Genomic DNA, 18,893 nt, shown 5'->3' on the forward strand with positions numbered 1-18,893 from the left:
TAGGACTGGTGTTCATTTCAGAGCAGCAACAATCTTTGCTACAGGAAACAAGATTTTGAGAAATCAGACCAGAGTTTTGAAAAGCTGTCAGAACAAAAGTGGTTCATTCATTTCCAGTTCAGCAGGACAGCCTGATTTATGATGTCTGCCATTACTTTTGTTCATAAATTTTATGTGGCAGCACTACAAGAAAGACTGAAACATAAAACAGTTTAACACAAAAATAAATCATTGGGAAATTTTCTCCCCTCTTCTCATAAAAAAAACCAGCTGAACTTTTAAGACATGAAGATTTTTACTTTCACTTGTGAATCCTTCATTCATCCTTCATCCAGTAATAATTCAGAAAGGTAAATAATGATTTGTTTAGACAAAGTAGAAGCAGGAGGAAGCTCCCCGAGCAAGTACAGGATGAAATGAACACCAACATTTTGCTCTGTCATTAGCAAAATGTGTGTGTGTCCCCACTTAGAAGGAGAACTGTAAATATTTAACTGTTTTATCTCACAGAACTGATCATGGAATCCAGATGCTTTAAGCCACAGCCTAAGACTGGGATATCATCAGGTCAAAAGACTCTTCTGATACCATAGGAAAGTGGCACAATCAAGCATCATCAATTATTTTCCTAACAATCATAACTGGAATTCATAACTGTAATGCCTGGAGCTGGAATTTGCAGTCACTTTTGAAAGATGACAATTCACCCTGTTTCTTTCCTTTCACAAGAGAATGTTCATCATTTATTGCAATAAAACTTGCAAAAATAGATTTCTCCATTGCATATTACCTCTGAAAAAGAGAAAGATTTTTGTTTCAAACTTTATTTTTACTTACTGATGTAAAGTCTTAATAGGGTAAGAATTTATTTCATATGTCACTGAATACTAAAGGCCCTATGTTCCTGTAGGAATAATGCCACTGACCAAATGAGCCTCATACTTTCCTCGCTTGGGGATGCTGTTCTTAGCATGCTAGCAACAGATAAGGAATCTCTACAAATTTACATGAGTACACACTGTATGCATGACCTAGTAGGGAAAATTATTGAGAAAAAATTGCTTTCTTTCTGTGCCCAAAACACGCAGCCACTGGAAAATACATTTGGAGCTAGGAAATTTGTAATTATGGGCAGCAATGCACTTCTGAAATGTAAGGTGGTAACAAACACCGTGTGCTTTGAATGAACATGCCCATAATTTATCAGTTTCCAAGCAGACAAGATTTATTTCCTGCAATTTAGGAGTCTGGCCATGGCCACAGAAAATGCTGAAACTGGACTGTGTTGCTGGTTTGCCTGCAGAGTTAATGACTGTCTGCTGATAGTGATGAAGACTGCTGGAAAAGGCTGTGCTCTGGAGAGGCTATAAAAATTGTCCTCAGTTATGTGTACTGCTTTGTTAGTGCTACTTGGTAGGGCTGAGAAAGTACTGGGTGTCAAGTGCCATTTGTTACAAACTTCACTAAAAAGTGATGTGATTATGAAGTGATATGAAAAGCAATTTTGGATTGTGAAGACATGAACTCACTAGAAAGCCTAAGCAACTGGAATTTCCCATTTCACCATTCATTCCACCACATGCAACTTACTGCTATGCCTTAAATAATTAAAACTTCTCTACAAAATCCTACTGGAAAACATCAACTGCTCACTAGCAACTGTCAGTGATTCTTTTGCCCTGCACTAATCCATGAAACAGAAAAGCCTTTCTAACTTCACGTATAGGTCTTTTAATAACATCTTAGCAGGGGTAACTAGTTAGTACAATGCACAAATGGCTGGGTTTAAAATAAAATTAAAATCCAAGGGCTGAGCAACAACAGTTTAAAAGAAAAAACCCTCAAAGTGCTAACTAAAATACTAAGTATAAATGGCTGTGACCATAAATTTCTAGTTCAACCATTCAGGATAAATATTTATAGACGTGCTGAGTTCAAGAGAAAGTTTGTGGTCTCACCTCTTCTTTCTAATGCTTTCTCTCAAAACTAAAATTGCTGTGCTCTTGGTAAGAGAAACATACGTGCCTTCAAAAGTAGCTGTTTAGGTTGTGGGGAAACTGCTTACTCTGCATACACTTTCAGCAGAGCTCCACCTAACTGCAGTTGCTCCATTCCTACTGAGAGCCCTGAACAAATCCAGCATCGTGTTTTCCATTAAACCTATGGCTGTGCAACAGTCTCCTAAGCAGACAAACCTTCTGTTCATTTGCATACCCCAACAAACCAGCTTTGAGTCAAGGCTCTGAAGACCCAGTTCTGGCATTGTGAAAGTGATGCTCTGAATCCAACGGGAGTAACTTAGATAGCTGTGATATTCGCACCTATTGCACATCTTAATTTTCTCTTCCAAAATCAGAAGTTATTTATCTCCCAAATGGATAGGTTTATGTCTAGGATACTGGATGGAAATTGAACCTCTGGATGACATAGCTCTGAATTCAGGCATGTATCTCTGTTTCTCTGTCATCTTGCACAATACTATAAATCTCATGTGCCTTGGTACCCCACAAAAATGTAAAGGGGGTAACAATGATTATTTCCTCTGTTGTTTTAGCTAGAAAGGCCACCAGAGGAGGATCCAACTCCACTCTGGCCTTTGCATGTGCTAAATACTGCAGACAAATACTAGGACTCCAGTTGAATGAGGCTGTTTAAGTGGTACCATTAAATGAGCAGAAATCAACACCATTTGCAATAGTTCTTTAATCTGTACTTCCAAGATTTTATAATAATTTTTCTTCCAGTGCTTTGTCTTTTACCATGACTTTGTTTTGAAATATTTATATTTGTCTCCCTGCAGAGACAAACTGCTGAGTTATTCTTTTATAAAGGAACACTAGATTTTATATAGACAAAAATAATCAAGCTGAAGTATATTGAACTCTTGTTCCAGAGAGTTCATATAACAGAAAAATTCTTTATTCACTGTTTGCCAGTATGGGAGTGTAACAAAAATGAATTAGATTTGATATACAAGTCAGATTTCATACTGCCATGTGTGTGCAGGTGCTTTTACAAACCTTTTACAAAACAGTGTGCATTGAATTTATATTCTGAGCTTTGCAAAAAACAATTTGAATTATACATGCACTATAAATAGAGGCTTGCTTGTGTATTATGGGACATACTGAAGGAATGGCAGACTCTCAAGCCTCACTGTTACTATTTGACTCTACCATGCAGCTGGAGGAAAATTACCATTCTCATTCAATGTGACTTGAGAGAGCACAGAGCTGGATGAAGTAAGCTCAATATCCCATTGCCAAAGAGCAAATAACCATGAGCAGAATTATTTAATTTGTCAGTCTTTGCCTCTCCCTTTTCTTTGGGCTCCATGAGCAGATTGTTGTCATCTTTAAATGAAAAGTTGCACTTGGAATGCGGTTAAGACTTTTAATTAGTGTTTTAGTAATCTCAACTATTCTATTTATAATAAATAGTATATTCCAGAAAGTAAAAATTACTATAGAATTTTTAAAAATATGCAGAAAAGCAGGGAAAATTCAAAAATAAAAGAGATAACTTATTTTTCCATTTTGCCTCATTCTTCAAATGAATTACAATGGTCTCCATCTAAGCAATAAAAAAAAAAAAAATGCAAAACTGACTTTGAATTTGTACCAGCTTTAGCCATGGTATTTTCAGAAGAGAAAGATTGCTTTGTTCCGTCTGGCTGCAGGTTTACAACAATACACTGACTTACAGAGAACAAAGCTACCTTCGCCATCAGAAAGCCTAGAATTTTAGTTTTTGAGAAGAAAATTTTCTAAGTTTTCACTCTGTCTATTCCTAAAACTCCTCTGAAAAAGAAAGGTGTAAGAGCTTAGATCATCTTTAGAATCTCACTGCAACATATTCTTCATGTGTGATGGCTAGCTTGGATGCCAGGTTACTGACTTGTGAGTCAAACATGATTTAATTCCTAACCTATAGACTACTTGTTAGGTTCCCTAGAAGAATAAAATCAACATATTCAGGCAAGTAATTCAAAGTGCTTATATTGGACTAGTCACCCCAGGGACAACCAGTCAGTGGAATGCCTTGATTTCCTGGCTCCAACCAGCGCAGAGCTTTGACATGTCACCTCTGAGAGCAATAGGAGCAGCAGCGCTCAACATGGCTCCTATTCCAAAGCTTATGTCCTCAACATAAGAGAAGAACACAGAAATTTGTATTCACATGGGATGCTGAATTATGAACTGGGATGACTTTTGGCTTAAGAATCATGATGAAGGCAGGTTTGTCCCCAGACACTAAACAATGAACTCTCAAAGCTTAAGTAGAAAAATGGATGCTGTTTTGGGCCCCTGCTGGAGATCCAGTAACCTCTAATGACAAGATAATGTGTTACAGACTGAACATTAAAAACTGAACTGGAAACCTACAGAGGTACAATCTGGCCTGGTCTCTTGGCTGTATTCTCTTTTGGGATCCTGACCCTGGTTGATAGTTTGCCTTGTCTGGGTGCATCAGGGGTGTGTTAGAGCACATGGCAGTGCCTGCTGGGAGCAGAGCCTGAGGGAATGTGGCTGGTGCAGGGCTGGCCAGTGTGGCCAGCTGGCGATGGCACAGCCCGTGCATGACTCCTCTTGGCTCTTGGCTCACACTTCTTTGGGCAGCAGCCAGCCCTTGCTGCTCCCTGTCAGACAGGGTTTCTCCCCCTCATGAATGGGTTGAATTCACAGCAATGCAATTTTCTGTTCAGCATGCACTTAGATATTGGGAAGTCCAAATTTTACATGGAAAAATATTATGTTGTCTGGTTTTGCCCAGTAGGTTTCCAAGCTCCATACTCTATCCATGAGTGAACAGAGCCAAGTAACATGTCAAAAGTAGAAATATTTAGCTTTGGAGTTTAGGTGCTAGACTGAGCAAAACCACAATGAGTAATGATGTGTTTTGATTATAAACCTTCTCCACATGTGGCCTTCTGCAGATTCTGAATGCATCTTGCTTGCTGTCTATTAATGACTACTCTCTTTTTCCACATGGGCAAAGCAGAATTATACCCAAAAGTGTGATCTGGAGTGATTTGGTACAAATTCTCAAGGACATATTTACAGACAGTTAAAAACATATTCTGCTGTTTTATGTGGGGTTCTCATTGCTACATATGGCGCTGAACTCTTCCCTGACCTTTCTGGTTTCATCAGCCAGAAGCAGGCAAAGGGCTTGAAGTTCAAACCTTGTTTATGATGACAGAAAGCAAATATATTACTAGTTAGCCAAATGCACATCTGATGATAAGCACTCTGTCTTTCCTTTAGGGTGAGCTAGAAAAACAAAATTTAAAGCTTTCCAATTAGAGATATACTTCTGAAAGAAAAAAAAAAAATCAACCAAAATAGTCCCCCCCCCTTTTCATACCTCTCGCACCACTATAGGCTATTGAAGCACCAAGAAAAGAAAGTCAGCTACTCTCAGTTCTGTGGCAGTTACTAGATCTTTTTTTAACTTTCGAACCTAATATGAGAGTCAAAGGCACAATTCCCTAAAAAATCAAGTTTAAAACATCATAATACTAAGCTGCAGTTATGTTTCATGTACTACTAGAACGTTTATTTAAATAAGAAAGCACAATCCTACATGATGAGTTTTATTGCCAGTGGAATCAACCACAACAAAGGATTATGCACTGACCCAGAGGAGCAAGGGAGACTAGTCTGGAAAAGATGATGATATTTTTCAAATTAAAAGCAGAACTGAAGAACTTAATAAGACATTGTTGAAATTTGAGAGATTCATGATTAACCATCATGGGACAGAAAACCTGAGAAGAATTATAATGATTGGTTCTACTCTGACCTACACCGATTCAGTCTCTGGGCATATCTTTGTTCAGCTATTTAGGATATGCTGATCAGCTCTTTTTCTCTTTGGAAATAGCTAGATTTTAGCTACTTCTTTTTCAGATATAGGCATGTTATCAAGCCTAAACAGTTCTTTTACACCACAATATGAATATTTTATGTTTCCTATTACCCAGTAAATTTGTTAAATACATAATTTAGGAATTTTTTTTTTACTTTTTTTTTTTTATATTCTGCTTAATGACTACAGAAAAATAGCAATTCCAGAAATCCCTGCTAATGAAGTAAATTTTCTCAAATCAACTCTATGCACATCCCTATGGATGAATTCTTAACTGGATACTCTTTTCCTCTTTAGTTGACACGATGTCACACTTTAAAACAATACACTACAGTAATGGGTGACCACGAAAAAAGAAATTTATCAGAGTCAACAGTTTGTTGGTTCCCCCAAAGCAAACTGGGGGCAGGTAGATGCAATTAAATCACACAGAGTTTTACTGTTTTACACATTACAGAAAAAGTAAAGAAAGAAAGAAAGTGGTGACCAAGAGCAGCACAAATACAGAGTCTGGCTTCAGCTAAAAGAACACAGGTTTGGGTAGATACACAAAATAATACAAGATTCTGTTTAATTCTATGTGTACATTAGTTGTAGTTTTTAAAAAAGCTTCTATTATTATCACCATCACAGTTATTAGATTTGTTTTTTATTCTTTTAATTAGAGTAGTTCCTACCACGACAACCAAAAATAGGGAGCCAATCTTTCTGGCACTGCACAGAGCAGAACTCCTGTCACCAGCTGTTGGTAGATAAGCAATTAAGGTGGGAAAGGAGACAGAAACAAATAGAACAATAAATGTGTTAGGATCAAACACTGCATTTCTTTCACAGTTTGGAGGTGGGTGGGTTACTGAATGCAGGCTCAATTATACAAAAGAATAAAACCAACCCTGAGGAAAGACAACTAAGAACAGGGATATACTTTTAGTGTTCCCTGGTCATGGCCTCTTTCCTCTGTAGAAATTTTGTCTGGATGGAAACTGAGGATAATTCAGCATTGTCTAGGATTTCTGAACATCTGGCAGACGGAGAAAAAAACTCTGCAAAAGGTCTGACCAAATTTTGCTGCCAAATATCCAGAAATATTTGCTGTGGCCTCAGTGCATGCACAGATCAGTTGCAGGGGACAGTGTTTTAAGTCCAGCACTATTGAGCATCATCACATGCTCTGCACATAGACTACACAAGGAATGCTTAAATACTTCTACCAGGAAAATCCTGAGTATAGCTATGATGGCCACAGGTGACAGGGAGACAGATGTGGAGAGACAGAAGTGGAGCTCACAGGCCACCACTCCTGCATAAAACCTAGAAATTCCTTGAGCAGGAAGCTGAACACCTACAGTTTTTCTAAAGGATGTAATTTGCAAGGCAAGGAAATGGGTGTCAACACATGGGTGCTTGTGTCAGTTGATGAAAGGAAATGCATTTGAATAATTCAGTAGATTACACTGTGTGGGGAAGTGCTTTTGACTGGATCTCACCTTAACCACTTCCCAGCAGAGCAGCCACTTCCACTTTGACCTTGTGTAAAGCTGACACTGTTTCCATGTGCCAATATAGGGTAATACAGTAAAATAAACCCAAATAAACTATTGATGCACTACTTATGAGAACATGCATGTGGTAAGTGAATATGATGGGTGGTGGATTACACCAAGGAAGAAGATACAGCAGTAGAAGATCCAAACAGAAACCAGCATGCAATAAACCATTCACAGGCATACTTTGTGTTTAATTTTGTGTTTGTGGTTTTTTCTTTTATTTCAGCTGTCTATACCTCAATGTCTGCCTAACACAAAATGTCTAAGTAACTTCTCAATGGACCACATTTTTCCCAAGAATGCTCCAGTGTTACGTGGAAAGGAAGATCATATAAAATCCACAGTCACGTGGAGAACTTTTTCAATTCTTTCCCCCTCAAAACATGCATCATATCAGGTTTCATATCAGGTTTCTGGGAGTATCACAGTAACACAGGTCAACACAAGTCCTCTCACAGCACTCACTTCCATCAGACAGCTATCTGCCATGTAAACATGGGTGTCTCCTGAATCTTTTCCTTATAAGGTCCAGAACAGGCATCCCTCCAGAAAGTGCAGATCCAAAGCCACAGACAGCTTTGTGCATTTAACTGCCCAGCACATTTTGAAACAGCAAATATCTCAGGCCAACAGCAAAGGACGTTGTGCCATGTCATCATCCTCTGTCATTACATGGGCTCCTCTCAGATCCTGCCATCTGAAATCCAGGCGTGTGGTGTAATTAAAGAATTCTTCTGGAGTGCCTGCTGACTGAGGGCTGGAAATGGCACACACACTGCTGCCCTGAGTCCAAATCTAAGGCAAGATACCAAAGGTTTTGCCATGCATAGCTTGCGCTATGCATGTAAAACATGCCACAGTAAAACAAATAGGTTAAAAATTAGTTTTTACGTTGGAGGATAGTTGAAAGTATTTATAAATGCTGTGGGAGTGTTTGTCTTTAACACAGTCTTCATTCTTGTAAAGCTTCCCTATTCTTTGCCTCTTAACACACTGCAGAACTGGATCTTCTCTCTATCCCAGAAAAAATGGCAGATCTGCTGATCTTCCCATTGCCTTTTGGTTCTTACTGCCTTATCCCAATTAATTTTCTCAGTCAAGTTTTTCTGAACAGTACCTGTGCAAACATCAGCAGCAAAAGCAACTGTAATACATTGGACGTAACTGATTTGAACAGATACAACAGCTGAGTGGTAGAAGAACAAACAGAAAGCACATTAAAAAGGGCAGGATTTGACATTGTTCGGACTTGCCTTAAAATTTACCATCCAGCTCCCTTACCTGGAGGGTGATAGAAGGGGAAGGGCAGAACAGTAACAATTTAATGGGCACCAAACTGAATTTAGTACCCCAACACCTACTCAAACCATGAGCTACATGAAATCTAACTCCCTGGGATTAGAATACCAGACTAGATTTAGTAATTTGATATGTTGGTTCTGGCAATGGACCATGTATGACGGTCCACATGAAGCAGAAAAACCACCCGTACTACCCAGCTGCCAAATGTACAATGCTTTCTCCAAGGAGGAAAAAACTTTCCTGACCCCTAGGCAGTGGTTTTGTGGTCTGTAGAACATTTGGCTGTTCCTCTCAAGCAGAGTTATAGCACAAGTACTTTTTTAGGCTCATAAAATTAATGACCATCAATACGACCCTAAAAAATCATACATATGCAAACAAGGCAGGTTAAGTCTTGCTACAATCAAATTAACATCCAGTGTTCAATACAATCAAGAAAAAACTAGCTTAAAGCAAAGCCTGGTAACAATTTGGCCTGCTCTCCTTTTCTAGGAGTGTTTCTGATAGATGAGCTGAAATGTCTTAACACAGGGCATGAGATTATTGCCTTGAGCTGTTCATCTCCCACATTATGTGCCATTGAAGAACAGCAAATCAATCCAGTCCAAACAAGTTGAGAACACACAACACAATTTCACAATTGTATGGGGTGGTTTTCCTAAAAATCACCTTAGCATTTTATTGATGAACAGCTGAGATGTCCATACAGCAGATCTTTGGGGAGTATCTAGTGAAGGTAACCTTGCCTTTGCCTTACTCTTTCCACCCTGTGCTCCAAGCCAAAATCATGCTCATACTCTTGAAAGCTGATGATTTAAATTTCTATGCTGAGGTGCCACTGGAAAACTGAGACCCGCAGTCAGATACAAATAAAATTCCTGAGATTTTAGTAAGAAAATTAGGGTGCTAGTTGTAGGAACAGGAAAATATTCCTGAAAAAAATTGTCATTAAAGAAAGTGCCAGTTTCTTTCTACCTCAAATTTCCTATATTTATGGGCTATTTCTCAATTTTTGCACTCTCTTTGATCTTGAATTGCATTTTCACACAACTTATCTAATGATGCCGCTGGAAAGAAAACCAACAAATTTAATTCTGGGGCCCTCTCTTCCTTGTTCACTTAATGGGAATACAGGATCATCACAATATCAGATTTATATCCTGTCTTGGATACTAAAAATGTTTGTTCTTTCTGATAAGATCAATTCCACTGCAAAGAAACTCTTTGAAGAAAAGCTCCTGTCTAGCCATTTAAAAAAATTTTATTTTTCTTTAGCCTGAGTCTGGTTTAATATTTATACTGCAATAACATCTGTAGTCTAGATAGGTTTTCCAGGATAGAAAAATGTAAGTATCTTGAGTAGCTTCTATTACTAAATCTTAATGAACTGTTTTTGTTAAGACTGTCCTTCTGAACAGGTCAACTGTCCTTCTGAACCTCTGAAACATTAAAGTGGCAGAAGAAGCAGCATTGTGTTGCCCAGCTGAAGATGGAGTCAGATGATAACAGCTCTGCAGGCTCCTGCAGCTGTTCAGTGACAGTGCCTTTCAAACAGGGCTGCTGTGTTCCCCCTCTCCTTGCCCATGTTACTACAGTAAGAGCACAAACAAAATTCTAATGCTGTCACCCCCACTTTAAGGATGGAAAACTAAAGGTTTTGGCCATGCTCATATACTTAACTGCCAGAAGAGATATTCAGATTTTTCATCAAGTAAGTCCAAGCCAGGACTTCAATCAAAGTTTTGTTCCTTCAAGAAAATTAAACTTGGCAGTTGAATTAGTATTGAATTTGTGTACTTTTTTTTCCCAAGCTACTAAAAAATCCCCTCACACTTTACCCTTCCAGTCTTCAAAGTGGCTTTAAAAAGCAGATAGGTATCCCTGGAAAATTAACACTTTAAAGCCAGATATAAAAAACAATGCAAAGCAGTGATGGCACTCTAGCTTGTAGGACATTATATTTTACAACTGTTTCCATTTGACCCAAATAATAAAAAGTCTGCAGAGTGCACTAAAAACTGGAAATATCCCACTTGAGCTTTTAATTAGGAAACATGAGAACTATAAAGTCAAATCTTAGCACATGCTTCAACTTTGATTTCACTGAACTGTTATTGCAGCGTGGCCTAGAACACCCAGGTGGAATTAGAACAGCATTGTACACAGGTGTTAAAGGAGAAAGTAGAAATGTTCTGCCATTTTCCTACTGCATTTGCAACAAGATGAAACAATGAGGGGAAGAGAAAATAAGGCACAGAGTAAGAACAGAAGTGCTCATGGTGACTGGCTAATGTCATACACACAAAGCATTTCTGACTGGTGCCTGAAAATCACCCAATAGTAAGCAAATTTAAAAAAAAATATATATAAAAATTCTTCAGGGTTTGGTAAAAAGCTGTTCTTTGGTTTAAGCACTTTATTGAAATTTGATTTCTCTGAAAAAAAGCCAGCTTTTCTTCAAAAAGTAAAATCTAACTACTTCTGGGTTTTGCTTCAGCACTTCAAAATTAATATACTCCAAAACCTGTTTTCCCACAGAGTCCCTGTTGAAAAATCCCAGTTCCTGGCCTGGTCTTACATAAACAAATAAGATAAATATCAGATGCCCTCTACCGGCCCTGTGTTTAAGTTATAGTTTCAGAAGTTAAGAATTTCCCAAATTCCTTCTAGCCCTTGCTTTTGTTACAGTGGAGTTGCAGTTTCCTGCCTCAGTCAGACGAGTCCCACCACTTCAATGATTAAAAATGTGGTCAGTTTGATGGTGCAGCTGTCAGCGTGCAATAGGAGCGTGACAGGAACCAAAGGAAGCTGAAAGAACTGGGAGGGAAAGCTAACAGCTCCAGGAAAAAGAGCTTGATTAAGGGAAGAGAAAGGAAGATAGCTAGAACAAGGATGAGTACATACCAGGATTGACACATGAGAGAACTATGGATGCCAGGATGCACAATTCAATATCCCAAACATGAGGAGAACGGGAGATACGCACCCCCACTGCACAGCCTTCTAAACCCTTTGAGTTAACAAGTTTTCCTGAACAAATTAGTCCTTCCTCTGAAAATACTCTTTTGTCTTTCAAGTTAAGAACATTATGGCAGGCAGTGCAGACACACAACTATCACAACACTCATTGCAGACTCCTACCTTGACTGCTAGGAAGGACATGCTGCAGCAGGGTTAGATTTATGTCACACATTAAGATTCATGAATGGGCAGATATTTGGGATGCATGAATATGCAGTAGCAGAATATGTAGAATTGCAGTAGGGGAGCATGCTGTCTAGACAGCCCTTGAAGCGGTTTCTCATTGATAACAACTTCAGCTCCTGACACGTTCCACGAGGTTATACTTCACAATACTCAGGCTTAGAAGCACTCTCCTCTACACAGAAACAGACCTGTAATGTTCCTGCCTGCCTCCCAAGAAGGGTGAACACTGGTATTCTTCTTGAAGGGTATTCTCCTTGAGAAAAGATCCCATATTGCAGAAGCAACTTCACTATCTTTGCTGTCCCCTTGTCAGGTTCAGGAAAGGGTCAAACCCAAAGCAGAAGCCCTCCATTATCTGTTTCTTACCTTCCCCTCAAACCTGGCGGTGGCTCCCAGCTGCACCCGGATATTCCGAGGAGGAAGAGTAAATGCTGGAGCTTCAGTGGGGACAGGGGGACTGAGTGTCAGGGAAGTTTTGGAGACTCGAGTAGATGTCACCAATTTCACGTCCCCCATGATGTGGACTGCAAAAGAGAAACAAGTGGTAATATAGAAATTATGATGTTTAATTACCTTTATGACAGAACCAGCTAGGTATCAGACCGAGGCAGAGGTTCTGTACTTGTGCTGTGTGTGTGCTGTACTTGTGCACACAGCAGGATCTTCAGCCTAAGGGGACAGATGTTATTTTCTGGGAGAGGAACTGAGACCCAGGAATGGTGCCTGTGCCCACAGCTGTGGTCAGGGTCACAGTCTTGGGGTGAACTCAGTCTGAATTTTCAAGTCCCAGGCCAGAGCCTTAATCAAGAAGTCATCTTCCACAACTGCACTAAAAGGTAGTAACTTACTTCAGGAGGATATTTTCATACCGTGACTTTGATTTTCCTGGCCTAGAATACAACAAAATCAGTAAGTCTCAGAAGTGAGCCAGGGTTAAACAAGTGCTTATGAAATAAAGAGACTTCTGTTTGCACTGGATTTAAGTTGCAAGCAAGAATGTGGAAAATCGGATTTTTCATACCCAACTTTCAAGATCTTAAGAAATATCTGGATATCTCCCTGCAAAGTACTGCTAGTACAGAACAAATGCTTTTGCAGAAATTCAAAGTCTTTACTTTACTGAAAATCCTTCTTACAGCACATAGACTAGTAAAATAGCATGGAAACCAAATTTCATAATGCTACAGGAATGGTATTTTAGAGACCTATTTACAGTTATCAGCCTCAGAAGTTCTCCTGAACAGTTCATATTTCACAAGAAAAAGAAAAAATTTTAAAAAATGTATTTTTTAAAAGTAAACTTTTATGGTTTTCAGGAAAAAAAGTAGTAGCTGACCCCAGTACTAATTCTTTGAATTGTCTATGTAAATTAGAAACCCCACTATAAAATGCGTATTTCAGACACAAGTTGAACAAAGAAAAATGGCTTAACCCACTAATAAGTCATGTTAAACCAATGAAAAATACTGGACTTCCAGGCTTAATACTCTGCTATACACACCAATCTGTGTGTATGGACTATGCATTTATTCATCTGATTCTGAAAAAAGTTGCAATTAACAATATTTTACTAAACAGCGCAACTTTAATTCGAACTAGAAAAAAAATCAGTTAAACTAAGGTCACATTTTTCTTGACTGTATGAAGGATGCTTTTTCTAGAATGGGCTGTAGTTATCTGGGGAGCAGGGGAATAGAAAACTCATTAATTTACAAACAGGACTTCCACTCCAATGTCACACGTTTGCACCTGGAAACTCAGTCTGAAAACTTAGTTTTCCATAAAACATATCTGACATGCTCCATGAACAAATACTTTCTCTACATTTATGCAAAACAGTGTAGGAGGGCAGCTCCTCTCAGAGAAAATATTAGTCTAAAAGTTACGTATTTCGTCTGAGTTTTTTCTCCCTCACAGCCAACAAAGAGGCACCTCCAGAGGATGTTTTGTTCGTAGGTGTGGGAGCCACAGAGCTTTCTGCTTCACAGCATGCACTTGTCAGGAACTACAGTTTAGAAAGCAAACCCTTTCAAGATATCAGATAAATTATACACACTGATTTTCAAAAAACGCTTGGAATCTCCTTCCTCACTAATAAGAGCACAGATGATGTGGATTTCCGATTTCTTCTGGCATCTGTCAGCATTTCTGTATGTATATTGACATTTAAACCCCCAGAAAATCCTCTAGAGTTTCTAGCATTTAAATTGCTGAGGTCAACACAGAAATGGGATAAAGATTATTTCCTTATCCATGATGTAAAGCTTCAAACTGAGATATTCTACCTTCATTTCCACAAGTAAAACTTGCAGTACACATCTGTATTGACACCCAATCACTTGAGAGCACTGCATAAGTCTTCCTTTCCAGTGTAAGCACCTCTTTAAAACACACACTGAAAAAAAAAAATCTTTGTACTTTAAAGAATGATATGAAATCACAATATAATTTAAATAAGAAAGAAACTGATTGCATTTCCAAAGACACAAGATGAAATCAAAGTCTTACTTCTCTTCTAACAAATGTACTTAGTACCTGAAAGGAAAAACAATGAAAGTCTCTCACAGATAAAGTCACTGCAATAAACAACAATTTCCCTGAAAACAAGGAAGAATTATTTGTTCTTTCATTAAGGACAAGACACCAAATTCAATTCACCACTCAGCTAAAACCACAGTTTACCCCGGCAGACATTCAATCAACTACACAGCTGTAAACTGTTGCATACTGAGTCCATATGTGCCAACACGTTACTAAAATATATTTTTCTTTATAGATGAAGACAAAAATTTTCAAATAATCCATCTTCAGTACTCCTTCCCACATGTCCTTCTTCCCTGCTAAGATACACCTTTCCACAGCCTGTTAATTCCAGTATTTGCAATGTCTCCCTAGCTTTGAACTCTTAACTAACAAATCAGTCCACTACTAAAAACCTGCAATAAAATTTTCAGATCACCAATCATGACAGTAATGTGCCAGCTATAATGCAGATGATATGAAAATCTTTTCATTCAGACAGGAGTGACAAGACAGGAAGATCAGAAGGCACTATAATGCAACACAGTCTAAATTGCAGTGAAGCTGCAATACAAACCATAAGAGGCCAGTAAAAAGTCTCCTTCCCCACACATCTGTATCGACTTTGCAGAGTGTTTATGAGACCAAAACATCATCAGAGAAAACATATGCCACCAAAATGTTGTTTTAAAAATAATGTTGTAAGGGTAGTGAATTGAAAACAAAGCTAAATCCAACAGCCAACATCCAGAATCCAATTCAAATTACGTTCACTCCACTTTAGTCAGTGCCATTGCAACGGCTGAAAATGGCAAGAGGGAAAATTATAGGTACTACAGATGCTCACAGGACTTCTGCAGGGACAAAAATGCTCAAGTACCTGTACTTGGGTACAATGCACTACTGTCACTGTTACAAGATGACTGTGACACAGAAATCCACAGAAACCAGGATATGGTACCAAGCACCTGAAACAGCTGCTGGCACATGGCTGGACAATACACAACATTCAACATCCATTCATCCTCCAAGCATCACTGGGCTCAGGTATACATTGGACAAACAGTCCAACTCCAAGCTCTACACAGAATGAAATGAAATTGGAAAGAAAGAAGAAAGAAAGAAAGAAAGAAACCGTGTAGGAGGAAGTAGAAAGAATGAAAAAAACAGAAGCCCTGAACAATTAAGCCACTGTTACAGGTCAGGTTTCAGTTCTAGTGAATGTTGGTAAAATCTCAAAAACTATGGACAAACTGATGTGCAATATAGTGACACTGTAAAGGATAAAGACATAGCTAGCCTTTCACATAATAACATCTTGCAGAGATTTAAGCTTTTTCTAAATAAAGTCTCTAAAAAGGATTGAATTTACAAATTAAATACTAGCTCAAATCAGCACAAGTAGTTTTGTAGCAATATAAGCCTCTAATCATCCACATTTAGAAGTCTGACTTTAATTAACTATGGATGGTTCTAGCAAATAATTAGGAAGTATCCTTTTACAGCTTAGAGGATGTTTAACAATTCTGTTCCTAAACAAATAACTAATTCCATGTTGTGCAGTGTGGTGTTACTAGGAAATTACCATGTCTAAATATTTTAAAGAAATAATGTTCCTGAGAACAAACCTTGTTCAAGCTTACAACTTGATAGACAGGAAGAAAGCATACACTTAAAAGCTATGAAATGTACCTGATTTTTTTTCTTTTATTTAAGCAAATCTGTAGAATAAGAATATCCGTAAAAATATTTTTATTAGGTATTTCAAGCTTGCTCCTGAATAAGATTTCAATGATGTTACATGAACTCTTAACATTTCATCTCACATGCTGTGCACACCTAAACTATGGTCTTTAAATAAAACCAACTGTAACTAAAGTTGCAATACAAACATTGTGGTATTAAACATAAAAGAAAACCACCATGCAAATGTTGGCCTGCAGAGTAGTGATGTGGTTAGACAGCATTTCTAATCTGGATTTTTTATTTTTTTATTCTTAATCCTCTCTAAAAAGCACATAAATCCTTACAAATTCTCACAGTGTGCCCTCTAATCTTTCTAATACCAAAGCAGACTAATGTGTTTCAAGCATTTTCTACTGGGAACAAATCTCCGTCACTCAATACTCTGCTCCCAAAAATAAACTCAAAAAGGCAAGCACTAAGAAAACCACCTCATAGGTTTTTTTTCCTCCACATATTTTATAAAAGTAAATACTTACCATCAGCTTCCTACATAACCATTTAATTATACCAATTTCCTTTCACCAAGTCCTTCCTCCGAGGCAGGAGAAAAATGAGTTGCAGAGAGTGCCTGTGTGTGTGTGTGTATGAGAGAGCAAGCTCAGGCAAGTGAGAGGAAACCAGAGCTGCCAGCGGAAAAACCTTTATTTGACTTACTGATATTGCAACTCTACACTAAGCAGCACATTTTCACTTGGTCCAGCTATTCTGTTATTTTAGTCAGACTGGATTCAATAACCCCTGAACCATCTCTGAAATCTGGATACAACCTTTTGAGTGCTTTAAAAATACGAGCTAAAGGACAGACAGCCCTGGGGCTGGAGCATTTGTCTGCTGTTTGGGAGTCCTGGTTGAATTCCCTGCTCCATAATGGGCTGCCTGCATGACCTCAGGAGAGTCACTAAGCCTCTCTTTTGCCATGGCTCCCCACTTGTAAAGTGGGGATTATTGTACTTCCTTACCACAAAGAAGTGCTGTGAGGATAACTATATTAGAGGGTGGGAGCCAGGCTACAGTAAAGGACCACATAACTAGAACAACTAGCAAAAGGCACAAAATTACCATGAACTTAGAGGAAGCTGGATGTCATTATACCTTTCTTTCTCATAAATCAGTTGGGGGGTGTTTTTTTGAAAGCACATATTTTAAAACACTGGGTACAGTTTATTCCTTTACACAGATCACTGAACTCAGACTTTTGCCAGGGACTAAATGCTATCCATTATGCTTCAAAATCTTCAGAATTTAAATGAAGGTCTTTTTCTATTCTAAACCTGCTAGAGTTTTCCCTTCTCACACAGTTTATTTGCTTTCTTACAGCTTCTTTTTTACCACAGGACTGACATACTCAAGGACTAACATGTGGTTACCATACTTCTGCACAAATCTATAACTTAACACGTTCTCCCCTGAAATGCAGACATGAATTTTTGCAGCCATATGACTTGTGCCTATGTTTTCAGTCTTGCCCTACAAGACCACACAAGGAAGTATCCTGCCTTCTGTCAGCTACTCAGCTACTGATACTCAAAAAGCAGCATGTAGGAAGAACAATAAACCATAAGCGATCAGCAAAGGTGATAAATTTGTGTGTCGTTTTAACAGAGGAGAAGAGGCTGGAACAAGAAGCAGGGGACTTGGAATGCCACCAGTCATGGCCATGCTGTTCTGGGCAGCTTCTCCTTCAGACACAGGAACTGTAACAAGTATTGAGCTCTATAGGAACAAGATTATGATGCTACAAGTAGGACTCACTTGAATTGGCAATTAATTAATTAATACGAGTGAAATAAGTATTTTTCTTTCTTGAAGGGATAATAGGATACTGCCCACAAATCATGTTTTTTTGTGAAGTTCAGATCTTGTGACTGTGCTCTGCTAGTTGTAGGTCTTTCTAAGTGCTGTAGTCAAGCACAACTTGAATGTGTCCTGACACCACAGGAGTAAGAGAAATTTCCTATCAGTGCTGACTTTTCTAGAGTTTCTTCCACTGTTGTCTCATCAACATATTTCTTACTCTCTACAGACTGGTTTCTAGAAAAGTTAGTTGTTAAAAAAAAAAAAATGGTAGTTTTCGACACAGACTCCTAAATGTCCTATCCTTTTCCCAGTAAAGTTTGATAGCTGCTATTAGACATCACAGTAGGAACGGAATCAGATGCCAAGACTTCATGCACAACTCCATGATCCAAAAGTTTTGCAAGCTAAAGTTTTGGCAAATGTATGTAAAATCCTTGAGTACGTTCCCACAATATGCTTTTGCATAACTGACCCACACAAAATGGGAATTACAGATCAACTGCCAATTCTTGCTAAAGCTTAGACTCAGTAAAGTGATGGCAAAAAATTTCCAAACTAAGTCACTTCACAGATTTTCCCAGAAGCAAGTAAATTCTCCAAATCCCACAATTTCAGTGCCTTGAATTTCACATTCAGCACATCAGCCATGAGGCTTTGCATTAGCACAAATCTTGCCTATACACAGAAAAAGGAAAGAACAACTTCAAACAGTTCCAGGTCTCATTTTAAGAAAATACTGCATAACATATTGCAGCCCCTATGTTCCATCCATTCTGAAACAATAAAGTTTTCCAGGATGCTTCAAATACTGAAATACTGTCAAGCTCTCATGAAGCTGCATGTGAAATTCTGATAAGGTTTGAGCTAGGAAATACAGAAGGAGCTTTCTGAAATTATGTGAGA

The 18,893-nt window shown here is 38.4% G+C and overlaps 1 protein-coding gene across 3 annotated transcripts in view; it reads right to left on the reverse strand.

Moving 5' to 3' along the window:
• Nucleotides 1-18,893, reverse strand: part of MYLK (myosin light chain kinase) — a 196,753-nt gene that overhangs the window by 128,619 nt on the left and 49,241 nt on the right. For all 3 annotated transcript variants that reach the window (XM_062498729.1, XM_062498730.1, XM_062498731.1), the window contains exon 2: nt 12,294-12,451. In XM_062498729.1, the coding sequence (XP_062354713.1) occupies nt 12,294-12,451 (158 nt within the window). The remainder of the gene's footprint in view (nt 1-12,293; nt 12,452-18,893) is intronic.

Source organism: Cinclus cinclus, chromosome 9 (assembly GCF_963662255.1).
Source record: "Cinclus cinclus chromosome 9, bCinCin1.1, whole genome shotgun sequence".
Classification (NCBI taxonomy): Eukaryota; Metazoa; Chordata; class Aves; order Passeriformes; family Cinclidae; genus Cinclus; species Cinclus cinclus.